This window comes from Colletotrichum fructicola (genome assembly GCF_000319635.2).
Source record: "Colletotrichum fructicola Nara gc5 chromosome Unknown KSG_Nara_v1_contig05, whole genome shotgun sequence".
NCBI lineage: Eukaryota > Fungi > Ascomycota > Sordariomycetes > Glomerellales > Glomerellaceae > Colletotrichum > Colletotrichum fructicola.
Genome location: NW_027094055.1, coordinates 1,061,712 through 1,075,207, shown reverse-complemented (window position 1 = coordinate 1,075,207; position 13,496 = coordinate 1,061,712). Strand labels below are relative to the sequence as shown.

The window sequence follows — 13,496 nt, the reverse complement described above, 5'->3', positions numbered from 1 at the left end:
TTCAAACGCACCCATCACCGCAATCAGGACTTGTCGCATTGGTCGGCAAGCTACCTTTTCACCCAAGCTTGAGAGAAGCCTGGCTGAACCGGCTTTCCCTTGGTCTAGACTTCTGATTCCTTGCTTCGCCATTGGGACACACAAGAAATCTTTTCAGCTCCATTCGCTCTTCAAGCACCACCAATTTGTTTATCCCGCGTGCAAAGCGTCACTGCTTGACCCAAGACAAGATGGGTATCCCGGCCGCTTTCCGATGGCTTTCCAACAAGTATCCAAAGATCATTTCGCCGGTGATCGAGGAGCAGCCTGTGAAGATGGATGATGGATCTGAAATCCCGGTTGACACCACCGGCCCCAATCCAAACGGCGAGGAACTAGACAATCTCTATCTCGACATGAACGGCATCGTGCATCCTTGTTCTCATCCTGAGGATCGCCCAGCTCCCAAGGACGAAGAGGAGATGATGCTCGAGGTATTCAGGTACACAGACCGTGTTGTCAATATGGTTCGGCCGCGAAAGCTTCTAATGATTGCTGTTGGTAAGTCCTGCCTCCCTTTTCCGCGTTGCGTCCATTGCGAGTCTCTTGCAACAATATCACTGACCTCTACTGGCTAGACGGAGTGGCTCCTCGTGCCAAGATGAACCAACAGCGCTCGCGACGTTTCCGATCCGCTCAAGACGCTCAGCAGAAGGAGGAGGACAAAGAAGAGGTCATGAAGCTCCTAAAACAGCAAAATGGCGGCGTTATCCCAGAAGAGACACTTGAGAGTATGACCAAGAAGGCATTTGATTCCAACTCCATCACACCTGGGACCCCTTTCATGGACATACTCGCTGCGAGCCTCAGATATTGGTGCGCATACAAGCTCAGCACGGACCCGGCCTGGGCTAGGCTCAAAATTATCATCTCAGATGCCACAGTACCCGGTGAGGGGGAGCACAAAATCATGTCGTTTGTTCGGTCTCAGCGTATCTCGCCGGACTATGACCCAAACACGCGCCATGTCATCTACGGTCTTGATGCCGATCTGATTATGCTGGGTCTCGCAACTCACGAGCCTCATTTCCGAGTCTTGCGAGAGGATGTCTTCTTTCAAGACAGCAAGCCGAGGGTATGTAGGATTTGCGGGCAGAAGGGTCACGAGGCTCGAAATTGCCGCGGCGAGGCCAAGGAGAAAGTTGGCGAGTTCGATGAACAAGAAAAGGCGCCAGCACTGAAACCCTTCATCTGGCTGCATGTCTCAATTTTACGCGAGTACCTGGCTGTTGAGCTCAATGTTCCTGGCCTGCCTTTCCGTTTTGATCTGGAGAGAGCTCTTGACGACTGGGTTTTCATGTGTTGTTTCGTGGGCAACGATTTCTTGCCTCACTTGCCTGCACTGGAGATTCGCGAGAACGGTATCGACACTCTGACAGCGATCTGGAAAGACAACCTCCCTCATATGGGTGGCTACGTCACTAAAGACGGACACGTTGATCTTGCTCGGGCGCAATTAATCCTCAACGGACTTGCAAAGCAAGAGGACGGCATCTTCAAAAGGAGGAAGGAACAAGAAGATCGCAGGGAGGCCAACGCCAAACGTCGCAAACTTCAAGAAGAGCGTAACCAACCAAGGAACGCTCGGCCAAAGCAGGTTGACAACGCTGCTGCAGGCTTACCCCTATTCCCTGCTGCAGGGGGTCCTAATGGGATCACTCACGACATGGTCGTTGGTCGATCATCGAACATGAATGCTAACTCCGCCAACAAGAGTGCAGCAAGCGCCATAAGGGATCAGATCAAGGGCATGATGTCCAAGGCCGAACCTATACCAGAAGGCGATGCAAGTCAAGCTGCAAAGGTCGATGCCCCAAGCGCTTCGACGGACGCGAAGTCGATTCTTGGCAAGCGCAAGGCTGATGGTGAACCTGATCAGCTTTCGACTCCTACCCCTGCGGCGGGGATAAGCACACCATCTGCGGCCGAAGAGGCGGCAATGGACCATGTGAGGATGTGGGAGGAGGGCTACGCGGACAGATACTATGAACAGAAGTTCCATGTTGACCGCAAGGACATTGAGTTCCGACATCAGGTTGCCAGAGCGTATGTTGAAGGTCTGTCTTGGGTCCTGCTCTACTACTTTCAAGGCTGTCCATCATGGGAGTGGTACTACCCTTACCACTATGCCCCCTTCGCGGCAGACTTTGTGGAACTGGACAAGATGGAAATCGCGTTCGAGAAAGGGCGAATTTCCAGACCTTTTGAGCAGTTGATGAGTGTGCTGCCTGCGGCATCTCGCCACGCTCTACCTGAGGTCTTCCACGATCTCATGTTGAACGAGGACAGCGAGGTCATTGACTTCTACCCTACTGACTTCGAGATTGACTTGAATGGCAAAAAGATGGCTTGGCAGGGAGTGGCATTGTTGCCATTTATTGAGATGCCCAGGTTACTTGCTGCCGTAGAGAAGAAGTACCCTCTTCTTAGTGCCGCAGACCGGGCCAGAAATGGAGTGGGCAGGGATGTCTTGCTGCTTTCGGATGCTCATCACGATCTGTACGATGAGATCACCACCAACTTTTACTCCAAGAAGCAAGGAGAACCAACATTGAAGCTTAACCCGCGTACGAGCGACGGGTTGTCTGGCAAGATTGAGAAGATTCCGGACTACCTACCCCACGGCGAACTAGTATATCCTCTGGAGCGCGGCGGCATGCCCAATCTTGATTACGACAGGTCCCTGAGGTACGTTGGTCACAACGAAACTAGCCACATATGGCTTCCGTATCCTGCACAGCAAGCTAATACATTTTACAGCGTCTGGTATTCCTTCCCGGCGAGCTCGCACCCTCACAAGTCTATGTTGCTGCGTGGCGTTAAGTTGCCTACAGCAGCTCTCGACCGCAATGACATCGAGACGCTCAAGAGCAAATCATCTCGGTCAGGACGGAGCTACGGTGGTGCGCCACTGGGGCATAATGGCCACAACCGTGGAGGGCGCAGAGATCAGTTCAGTTACGCCCCAAGCGGCGGAAACGGACGGCATTCGGGCAATGGCAACTACATGCAACACGGGTATGGCCCCCCTGGACCACCGCAGGGCCAGTCATGGCAGCCTCCACCACCAGGTCACCCGGGCTTCGGGATGGGACTACCGCCCCCGCCCCCGCCAGCTTTCCACAACTCGAATGGATCCTCTCGCGGCGGGGGATATGGACAGTATCAAAGCTACGGACCTCCGCCCATCCAAAGCCAGTATGCGAATCACAATGACGGAGGTCGTCGTGGTGGGCGCGGCGGGTATCAGGGTGGGGGGCACAGAGGTGGTCGCGGCGGCGGCGGCTTTGGTGGGGGTTACGGCGGCGGACGCAACCACAGGTAGTTGAAGTCCCATGCAATTGTAGCTATGCTGGGGTGTGTCGACGGAAGCGTTCGTGTGAAAGTAGAAGAAAACGGATGACGAAAAGGGATGAGGAGCCGCCACTGCCGAAGTCATGCCATATGTTAGATAGTATGAGCTCCAGTAAACATGCAGAGTTGCACAAGAGTTAGGCTTCAATGTGATGATATGTTTGGACGTAAGATCATATCTAGAATGAATATCAAGGTTGACGACGGATGTGTGGCAGGTTGCTGCTATGGTGCTACCTCGGCGGAGGGCGACTTGGTCCGCAATTGACTCTGCTGTTGGAAGGCACCGGCGCCGGCGATTGGGTAGTGCTAAAGACAACGTACCTACTTGGCGAAAACTGAAGACAAATTCCTACTCTGAGGTTTGGGAGAGAAGGGATCTAAAGCAGGCAGCTGATGGGACTGTTCACTCCAAGTTGGTGATGCCTTTGTGGGGGCCACTGCCAATTTTCGTACGAAGTTCTCAAGTATGCCCAAAGAGGATTAGACCGTGTACCTCTGGCGATAGCCATGTAGCTAGTGTGTTGCTCTCAGCCTCATTGTCGGCTAGAGGTGATGTTCCTCTCCTCTACAGGAGTAGGCCGAGTTTCTGTTATTACCCCTCCACGATCTGAAATCCTACCTCATACAGGCACACAACTGCTATCAACACCTGTCTCACACCACGGGCTAAAGAGCGGTCGTGCTGTTCCCTACCTTATGCAACGCGTTGCGCGATTCGAATCGCACTGTTACAGTGTACCCACCTTGCGCTGCAATCCACTTTAGCCAATGCCCCCGCACTCGCTGGTTGTCTCCCTACTCCGTAGGCAACATAAGGTACCTAGGTAGGTTAAGCACATACAGTGTACCTGAGGTAAGGCAGATACGCTGTCAAACCCCTGCCTCGGCTGACTAGCACCTCACTACCGGTAAGGTCTTCGAGTCTACCTCTATCTTACGGATACCTACCTCGCAGCCCATCGGTCAGGTAAGGTGCCCAGGTCACGAAAAGCACAGTCCTGCATCCTAAACCTCAGTTTGTCCGCCACAACGTCACGGCTGAGGTAGCATCCATATCTGAATACCGACTTGCGTGCCCATATTCTTGTCCTCAGCATCACCACCGTCGCCGTCAGTAACGCACCGACCGCACGCCACACTATCGAATTTCAATTGGCCTTTGCCATCCTCGCTCCTCTTGTTGGGCGTCGATATTTTTGAAACCCAGCTCTCGTAGCGCCCCGCAACCGTCTTACTTCCACACTCCGAGGTTCAAGATTGAATTGGCTTGTCTTCAGTCAAGCCGGACGAAGGAAGGGAAACTAAACCGGCGCAGGCGCGTGCGGTCATGAACCCGACTGCCTCGACTAGCAGAAATGAACGGCGATGCTGGTCTCGTCAGGTGCCTGGTTGACAGACTTGCTACCAGGGTGAGTTGTTATCGCTGTGAAGATGCGATTCGGCCGTCCATCTTGGGTCGACTTGCCTCGCCTCCTTCTCGAGTTCGCGTGACTGACCTTATATGGTGTTTGCGCCTCCACAGCTCCCTCACAGGACAGGAACCCACGGCCAAGAACTTCAACAAGACGACATCGTCATCATCACAAGGTCCACACTTGTTAAGATTAGCACTACCGCTGCTGCCTCTGTGCTGGACTCCCTCGTCGCCCTCCTCGAAGATATAATTCGAAACTACAAAGGGCTTCCTCCGCCTACTCATCCTCCTCACGTCCTCCTCTCCGAGATATACATACTAGCCTTGGCTGCCGACTGCTGTACCGCCCACTGGGATCATGTCAAGTCGCAGCAACGTCAGCCTGCCGTTGATTCGGGGACGCGTCGCAACTCTCCTACACAAGCTCCTGAGCCCTTGGACGAAGCTCTCGTTACCCGCATCTTTGAGTTGCTCAAGTGGCTCGTGGAACCTATACCTGAAGGATTCGCCCTCCCATCATCCACTATTTTAGACGATGAAACGAGACAAACCGCCAACCCAGTATTCAGCCCTCCAAGCGGCATCGCTTCGCCGCTGCTTGTTGGAACCTACAGCTCTGAAGACGAATCTCTATCCACTTCTCATCTGGCGATCATGGAGCCTTGCATCAGAGTCATTGTCGAATACGTTACCGCCTCCACTTGGTCAAGCTCTTTTGACTACTTCAGAAACGTGGTGTACACGGTTCGTACTGCCGCCGTTGTGCAAGCGGCACCGGGGCAATCTGCTACTGCCCCAGATGACGACAAGGCGGCTCTGTCCGTTCTCAAGATTCTGTCCTTCTTTTGGGTGGATGCACAGAAGCTGGGACTCATCATCCAGGAGATTTGCTCCAGCTTCCTCCATTTTCGGAAGACGTTCCAGAACACTGTCGCTGTGGTGGCACCCCTTCTCATCACGCGCTGGTTAGAACGGTATCCCCATGAGTTTGTGCAGCAACATACACTACATAAACGTCTCGACGGCGGCGCTGACACACTTTTCGACATGACACAGACTGTTGTAGATAATGGACGGAAAAAAGGAGTGCTTTATCCGCTCCAGACCACCCTACTGTTTCTTCTGCCAGACGTTTTTGAAGTGGCTAGCAACCTGCGAGATGCGAAGAGCGGGAGCATGGCCAAGAAGGTCGGGTTTCTGGACGGCTTGCGGAAAGCATTGAGGAACAAAAACGAACAGGCGGCATACTCTCTCGTCTCTTTGCTCAGAGCTGCTCGACACTTCGTTGCTGAGGACGACGCTGCGCTCGTCAGCTACGCCATGGATGTACAAGACGAGGTCAGAGAGGCAGTTTTTCGTCGTGGTAGCAACGATGCCTCTCTTCTTGACCAGGACCTAATGACAGCGGCATTTGTTAGTTTAGCACAACTGAGTCCGGACAGTTGTGTTGATTCTCTCCAATCATATCTAAGCCCTTCTTCGCCACAAGCCTTCAAGACCGCCGTGGTGCAGGGCTGCCGATACTTTGCGCGCCAAGCCGAGTCGTATAGGTACGAGCAGATATTCGCGGTGGCGGGGCCGTATATGCGAGCTCAGCTGAAGGTATGCAACTCCGGGTGTCCATTCCCACATTTCTGCTCCCGTAAGACGTCTTAAGGACCCGACTTAACCGGATCGCAGGCCGTAGCGGACTTACCGACAGAAACCACTGCCACTGTACTTGCCATGCCCCGGCGTGATTCAAACCTTCACTCCTCCACGAACATGGCGTGCGACGTGCTCAAGTTTCTTGATGCGTCCCCACACTCGCTTTTCAACGCAGATGGATCCGGCGAGCCAGGTGCGGGTGCTGCAGAGGAAGATGCCTTCTTGTCCTTCCTATCGTGCGTTGTGTCTGTAAATTCAACTGTTCGCAGACTCGCTACTGGTGTTGCGAAGCGCCTCCTCTCTGACAGCACCATTCTTGACACAATTAAATCTCGCAGCAGATTGAAATCCCTAGGTCTTAGGCGTGAATTTTGGAGACGATGGTAAGGCGTGCATTTCTGTTCCCGTTTGAGTGACCATATCCAGGCTAAGTTGCGCCGAATAGCTCTCTTGTTCTTCTCAATATGTGTAACCAAGTCACATCTGACGGTGATGGACCTGAGGTTAAGGCGATTCACGAATTTCTTGAAGCACGCAAATTTCTACTCGCTTCTCTCAGTGTAAGTAACGCAATGATCATTCCAAATCGCGAGACTAACACGCCGTTTGTCTATGCAGGAACTTGCGGAGTTGCCCGATGACGTGCCTGAAGTAGAAGCCGCGTCTTCTAGACTCGAGACGACCTTGCTTGTATCTCTGTGTTCCGCAGACGTTGACACCTGCCAAACTGTGACTTCATGCATCGGTATTTTCTACGAAGAGAACAATCTTGCTGGCGTCTCTTCGGACGCTGCGAAGATATTTGCCACATTACTCCGAAACGGCGAGGTGTATGGGGAGATCGCGTCACGAGCCTTCCGCTTCACTGGACTGGTTGCCTTTCAGAAGAGAGTTCGCGGACTGCTCCGACGACTGCAATACCCAACCAGCGGTATCCTTTCAGCATGGGAGTATGGCTTCGAAAGGTGGCTTCTTCTCTCCAGGGAGGTGTCCATGGCCGCGCTTGATGCGGTTGACGAACGGACTTTGACGGAATGGCGCAATTACTCCGGCTTCTTGGCATCGCTCGGGGGAATTTGTACTGCAAACCAAGCAATCATCATGGAAGAGCCAGCCATCAGTGGTCTAAGGTGGATCGATAGGCTGCCATCCGAAAACCACGAGGAACCTCTGCTTGGTCGATATCTCAAGTTGAGCATTCAACTACTCGGCTGTGCGAGCGTCAGGATTAGGGAGGCTACAAGGGAAGTCTTGTCCAGCGAAGTCTCGTCCACACTCTATCAGTCTCTGTTCAGAGCACTAGAATCTGAACTCGAGGTCCTGTTCACCGGCGCACTGGCTCCGAGCGACAAAGCCCAAGATGTTGAGATCATCTTCGCTGAGCAGGCCATATCGCTTTTGAAAGCTTTGGTGGAGCGTCTTGAGAGCCCTTCAGACCTTGGTGCAGCCTCCTCCATTCACCTAGGAGCGCTCGCTCTCAACTTTGCCAAATTCTTAGACGGCGTCAATGACAGTACCAACACCTTGCGCGTCAAGATCAAGGTGTGCCAGTTGTGCGAGGCTGTCACTAAGAGGAAGGAGCATTTAAATCTGAGAGACGACGTGCGCATCCGGAACCAGCTTCTTGAGTACATTTTTGGCTGGATTGCTCGGCCCCGCTCCCCGCGACTTGACTCAACAGCTAGCACAGGCGGCCGCCTAGATGAGATGGTGAGGGTGCAGAAAGACCTTGATAGAGCTTCTCTCAGGTCACTAGCTGAGCTTACCTTTCGTCTTCCACTTCAACCTGGGGAGGGTCAAACCGACGCCGGCATGAGTGAGCTCAAGTCACAAATGTTTCACACCTACTTCAATCGGTTCCTATCATTGCTCAACCACGAATCTCCCGAGAGTGGGAGGAGCGACCATCCGGCTGGAATTGCAAGCCGAGACGAGGGCACCCCGACTTCAGAACTTGCCATCACCATTCTCTCGAACCTGCTGAGTGCGAATATCGATGTTGGTCTGAAACACTCTCTGAATATTGGTTATCACGACAACGTCGAAATCCGGACGGCTTTTGTTAAGGTCTTGTACAACATACTCATACAAGGGACGGAGTTCAGTAACCTGACTGACGCTGCTGTGAGCGAGAAGTACGATGAGTTGCTAGAGGTGTGTGAATCCAGTTGACTCCATCAAATCTCATACCCTCCCCTCTTTCAGAAAGAAAACCTTCACCAGTGCTGTCTAACACCTGTCTTAGTTATTAACCAAGGACATGACGCTTGTTGCCGCTATGAGTGCCGTGTGTCCAAGCAGTGAAGTCGACGAATTAACTGTATCTTTACTCACCATTTTCGAGCATCGGGGCCTTAGCTTTGAGTTGTTGGAGGTTCTCATCAAGCAGGAAATCGAGGAAACAGGTAAGACTGCGGATGTTGACTGCATCATGTGGGGTGTGAGGCTGACCGTACACCTTTGGGCAAGATAACGAATCCGAGATCCTTAGGCGAACCTGTGTCGCCACGAAGATGCTGTCCGTCTACGCGAAGTGGAAGGGACAGCCATATCTCAAGGCAACGCTGCAAAAGGTCGTAGAGAGATTGATGCTTACATCAAAGGATCTAGATCTCGAGCTGGATCCTGCCAGGGTCAGCTCCACAGATGAGTTGCAGAAGAACGCCCTCCAGCTACGGATTGTGGCTAAAGTATTCATCGATGATATCTGCGCATCCTCGACGAGCATGCCAGCGTCGTTCCGCAAAATTTGTAACATCGTATGTGCGCCAAGCTGCGCTGAATCTTCCAATTTCCAACGTCTGACACGAGGTTACCAGATATCCACTGCTGTGCTGCCGAGGTTTCAGGAGGCCAAGTACACCGCCGTTGGGGCTTTTGTCTTCCTTCGCTTCTTTTGCCCAGCAATTGTTGCCCCTGAGGTTGAGGGCCTAGTGACAACGACGCCCTCTAAGGAGATGCGCCGAGGCCTGCTCCTGATTGCCAAGGTCATTCAAAATCTGGCGAACAACGTCCTTTTTGGGGCGAAAGAGCCTTACATGTTTCCTCTGAATGACTTTCTCACGCAAAACATCTATCGAGTTACTACCTTCCTTCGCGAGATATCTGTAGGTGACCCAAATTGTCCTGCGCGGTCTCTAGCTGTTCCCGCTAACTACTCATTACAGGTGGCTCCAGAGACGATCGACAGTCCGCCAAGCATCGAGTCGTTTGATTTCGGTTCCTGTGTTGCCCTCCATAGATTCCTCTACGATCACTGGGACCATATGCGGCAGAGGCTCGTCACCCAGGAACGCAAAGATTATGTGCGATCGCCAGCCGAGGTATCTAGAGGAAGGTCGCCGGTTCTTGAGCCTTTGCGCCACCTCATCACGAACCTTGGACCCCCACCACTCGCTGTCACCTGGAACAGGCCTCAAATTTCTACGAATACTCCACCATCATACTCCCGCTTCCAGAACTTCATGCTTCGGAACGCATTCCGAAGTACTGAATCTTTTGTGACTGCTAGAGCCGTCTACGATGGAGGCGAGAGCAAGGTGTGTCATCCTTCAGGTGCATCTGTTAATTCGCCCGTCAACTAATAGGCTCGCCCACACAGGATTCCCTCTCCATTATTTGCGTCATACTGCGACACATTGATGCAGAGAGCATTGACTATGACACGCTGTTGTACTGCTATCTCAAGGTACGTTGCGGTGAATCATTCGCCTCGCCGATTCTTGCAATGCTAGCTCCAACAGCGTTGGCACTGATCATTTCTATTCATCTCGAGATGTGCAAGTTACTCGTTCTCGATTCTTGTGACTGACTGCCGACAGATTGCAAGCCGCCTCTGGCACAAGCCTTTCGGGCTGCTCATCGATGCCACATGCTACAACGGCCAGAACGAACCACAAGATGAGCTCTTCAAGAAGCTTGAGCTTCTCACACCTGTCGAGCTGTCGAGAAATCTCGTTAGGATATATGTTTACAACATGAACAGCGCATTCAGGTATGAGCATTGCCAAGACACTGGATGTCACTACTGACACACGACAGGAAATGCTTCCGAAGGCTCCTTCGGGTGTCCGCCAAGAGCGACACCAGCGTTTTTAATCCGAAGAATGTCGATTACCACCTAATCGGTAGTCTGCAGGACCTCCAGGCTCATTTTCACTTGAGTCAACTTCACCTCCCCAAAGAAACAATCAGCGTCGTCACCGACACACGTTATGTGTTTCAACCAATTACCCGACTTTCCAAGACTAAGGGTAAGATTGAAGTTGTCATCAAAGTTGGCAGCCAGTTCGTACAAGTGACAACCACAAAAAAACAGGAGGTCTTTCCTGGCTATAGGTTGAGCACGACCGTCAATGACATATTTCGTCTCGGTGAGGTGGAAGAGGCGCCGACTTCAATCCAGACAGAAGATGACTCTGCGTTTGGCCTACGCGCTGATAACGGAAAGATCGTCATGTACTTTACCAGCCCCAAGAAGGCGGACGTATTGCAGACGATTCGCGGCGCAAAGGCCAAGTATGGCAAGGATACGAGAGCTCACAAGGCCTATGAACGGCTTATCCGCCCGCAGGACGTTCCCGGGACTCTACTTAACCTGGCACTTACCAACCTGTCAAGTTCCGATCACGTGCTCAGGCTCTCTTCTTACAACCTGCTCGGGGCCCTGTGCAAGGCATTCAAGTTCAGCGCTGCATCAAATTTGATGTGTACAAAGGGTAAGAATATCAATATGCTGTGATGCACGACTAAATCCCCAGGGCTACTTCAGTTCGCTTGAAACACTGCTAACCATTGTGTATAGACGTTTCCGTACCAATGGATCCTTCACATTTCATCATCAAAATCAGCAGGCAACTGGCGATGTCTGAGCCTCAGCTGACGTTCGATTTCTTGACTGAGTTCTTCGTCGGCTGGGAGACATTTGCTGAGGAGCAGAAGCCTCTCAGTCTTGCCTATATGTCACCATGGCTTCCAGGCCTTCGCACAGCCGTGCTTGCCAATGAAGCTGACGCGGAGAAAGGCAAAGAGAAGGTCGCGGTTCTTTTCCGAAAGCTGATAGACGTGGCCATGACCGATCATTCATTGACCTATACGCTGGAGCAAGTCGTATGGCCCGCCATTTACCAAGACGAGACGGTCCTGGATATTTTCCTTGAAGAACTCATGCGGTCAGCTTTGAGTTTCAGCTACTCCGAGGAGCCCATGGAGGCTCTTTCTTCTATAGTGTCGGGCATGGGCAGCATCACACTACGTGGGAAGGTCATTTCCCGGTTGCGAAAAGCACTGAACCGATCTTCCCTCCGACCGACTAGGTACTTGCCTGACAACGCCGTCTGGGCAGAGATTTGTGTGCTTCTACACTTCTGCCTGTCCTTGTCGTTTGATAATGGTGTGCAATCTCAGCTTTATCTACCGGAGATCTTTCACATTGTCACCATACTGGCAAACACTGGCGCTCCAGAAGTGCGTCTCTTGGTTCACAGACTTCTTGTCAACACAGTTCATGCGGCGTGTACGTCGTTCAATCTGGACGACACCCGTTTCAATAAGCTCAGGGGAAGCTTGGATTTCCTAAGCGAACCAAGAAGCGAAATATTCGCAGCACCACCTCCGTTCCTGCGCGATGGTGCTTCCATGTCGACTACTCAAGACTCAGGCCCGTCGCTGGCTGCGACTGAGAACCTGGCTGCGTTGCTCTTCGAGGTCTGCTCTGTGGCTGCCCCATCAGTGGACATATCCAATGCCTGGAGGTCGCGCTGGATGAGCCTCGTGGCCAGCACGGCCTTTCAGAACAACCCAGCAATACAACCCCGCGCGTTCGCTGTCATGGGCTGTCTGGCACGTGAGGAGGTGGACGACGACCTACTCTACCAAGTTCTCGTCGCACTGCGCAACAGCGTAGGTCGTCTAGGAGATGACACCAACAGTGACATGCTCATTTCCATTGTCACCTCTTTATCCAAGATGATGGCAAAGTTGCCTTCTGCCTCGCGTTACGGATTACAACTCTTCTGGCTTGCCATTTCACTGTTACGATTGGTTCCTCCAGCTCTTTTCAACTGCACGGCCCAGTTTCTTGAGGCTGTTATGACCAACATTAGCACAGTCGGGGACTTGCGAGGAGACAAGATGGGGTCGCTTCTTCTCCAAGGTCGTGTGCAGTTAGAGGACGCTGCTCTATCTCTGGACGAAGCTTACGGCATTCACTTCACGCACGAAAATTTTCATTTTGCCGTGTGCGCCTGTCTGGCACGCGGCCTCGCCGACACCACTACCAAAACCAACGCGATGCGAGTGCTATCCGCATTCCTCGATATGGCCGGCAACTCCACAGATGAGGCAGGAAGACCATCGGACATCATTTCACGTTCGCCCTACATGGCGCTTATCCTAGCGCGAACTGTTGGAAGTGAAGAGCTGAAAGACAGCCTGTGGCTGGCGGGTATCAATCCTTCCGTGCTGGGTGATGTAACGAACACACGCAGATACGAGGATTTGAGTGGCATGAAGGACAAAGATCTTCTGTTGAACACCGCGATTGAGTTGATCGATTTTCAGTACCTAGAAGACGCACTGCAGAACCGGACTCTCCGTTGGCTGACTGAGCTTGCGTCAGCAAGGCCGGCCGTCATCATGCATCTGTATGTTCCCCTACCCCTTCCGTGTGACTGGGCATTATAGCTGAACCGAAGTAGCTGCGGGCCTATCGTCCCCATTCTTGACGAGGTTTTGCTGCATTGTCAGAACTCTGCAACACTAGAGTCAGCTCAGGCACTCCTCCACGCTTTGACTTCAAATCCAAAATTCAGCTCCGCGCTAGAATCAACTGCTGTTCTTAACGAGATCCTTGAGGATATGGGTTTTAGTGGACTGTGGCGATCCTGTTCTTTCAATTTCAGCCAGGATCAAGATCGCAAATGCTTTATGCTGACTGAGAAGCTGATAGAGGTAAGTTACCTAAAGGTTTATTAAGAAGTTTTTTTGCTAATAGTATTTTAGCTTATTATTGTTTAACTTATTTTGGAATTAGGAAAGT

General features: G+C 52.2%; 2 protein-coding genes across 2 annotated transcripts; both read left to right on the top strand.

Annotated features, from left to right (window-relative positions):
• Nucleotides 1-230: 230 nt before the first annotated feature.
• Nucleotides 231-3,364, top strand: RAT1 (5'-3' exoribonuclease 2; the record flags this gene model as incomplete). Its single annotated transcript, XM_032020361.1, has 3 exons — nucleotides 231-540; nucleotides 618-2,727; nucleotides 2,800-3,364. 3 exons carry the CDS (start codon nucleotides 231-233, stop codon nucleotides 3,362-3,364), a joined length of 2,985 nt encoding a protein of 994 aa, XP_031882664.1.
• A 1,387-nt stretch (nucleotides 3,365-4,751) lies between these two features.
• Nucleotides 4,752-13,474, top strand: Nf1 (Neurofibromin; the record flags this gene model as incomplete). Its single annotated transcript, XM_066152100.1, has 18 exons — nucleotides 4,752-4,805; nucleotides 4,919-6,412; nucleotides 6,491-6,840; nucleotides 6,903-7,017; nucleotides 7,076-8,524; nucleotides 8,594-8,611; nucleotides 8,703-8,862; nucleotides 8,927-9,216; nucleotides 9,277-9,564; nucleotides 9,625-9,996; nucleotides 10,059-10,145; nucleotides 10,279-10,451; nucleotides 10,499-10,584; nucleotides 10,652-10,710; nucleotides 10,776-11,175; nucleotides 11,262-13,101; nucleotides 13,156-13,408; nucleotides 13,460-13,474. 18 exons carry the CDS (start codon nucleotides 4,752-4,754, stop codon nucleotides 13,472-13,474), a joined length of 7,503 nt encoding a protein of 2,500 aa, XP_066008405.1.
• Between the last annotated feature and the right edge of the window lie 22 nt (nucleotides 13,475-13,496).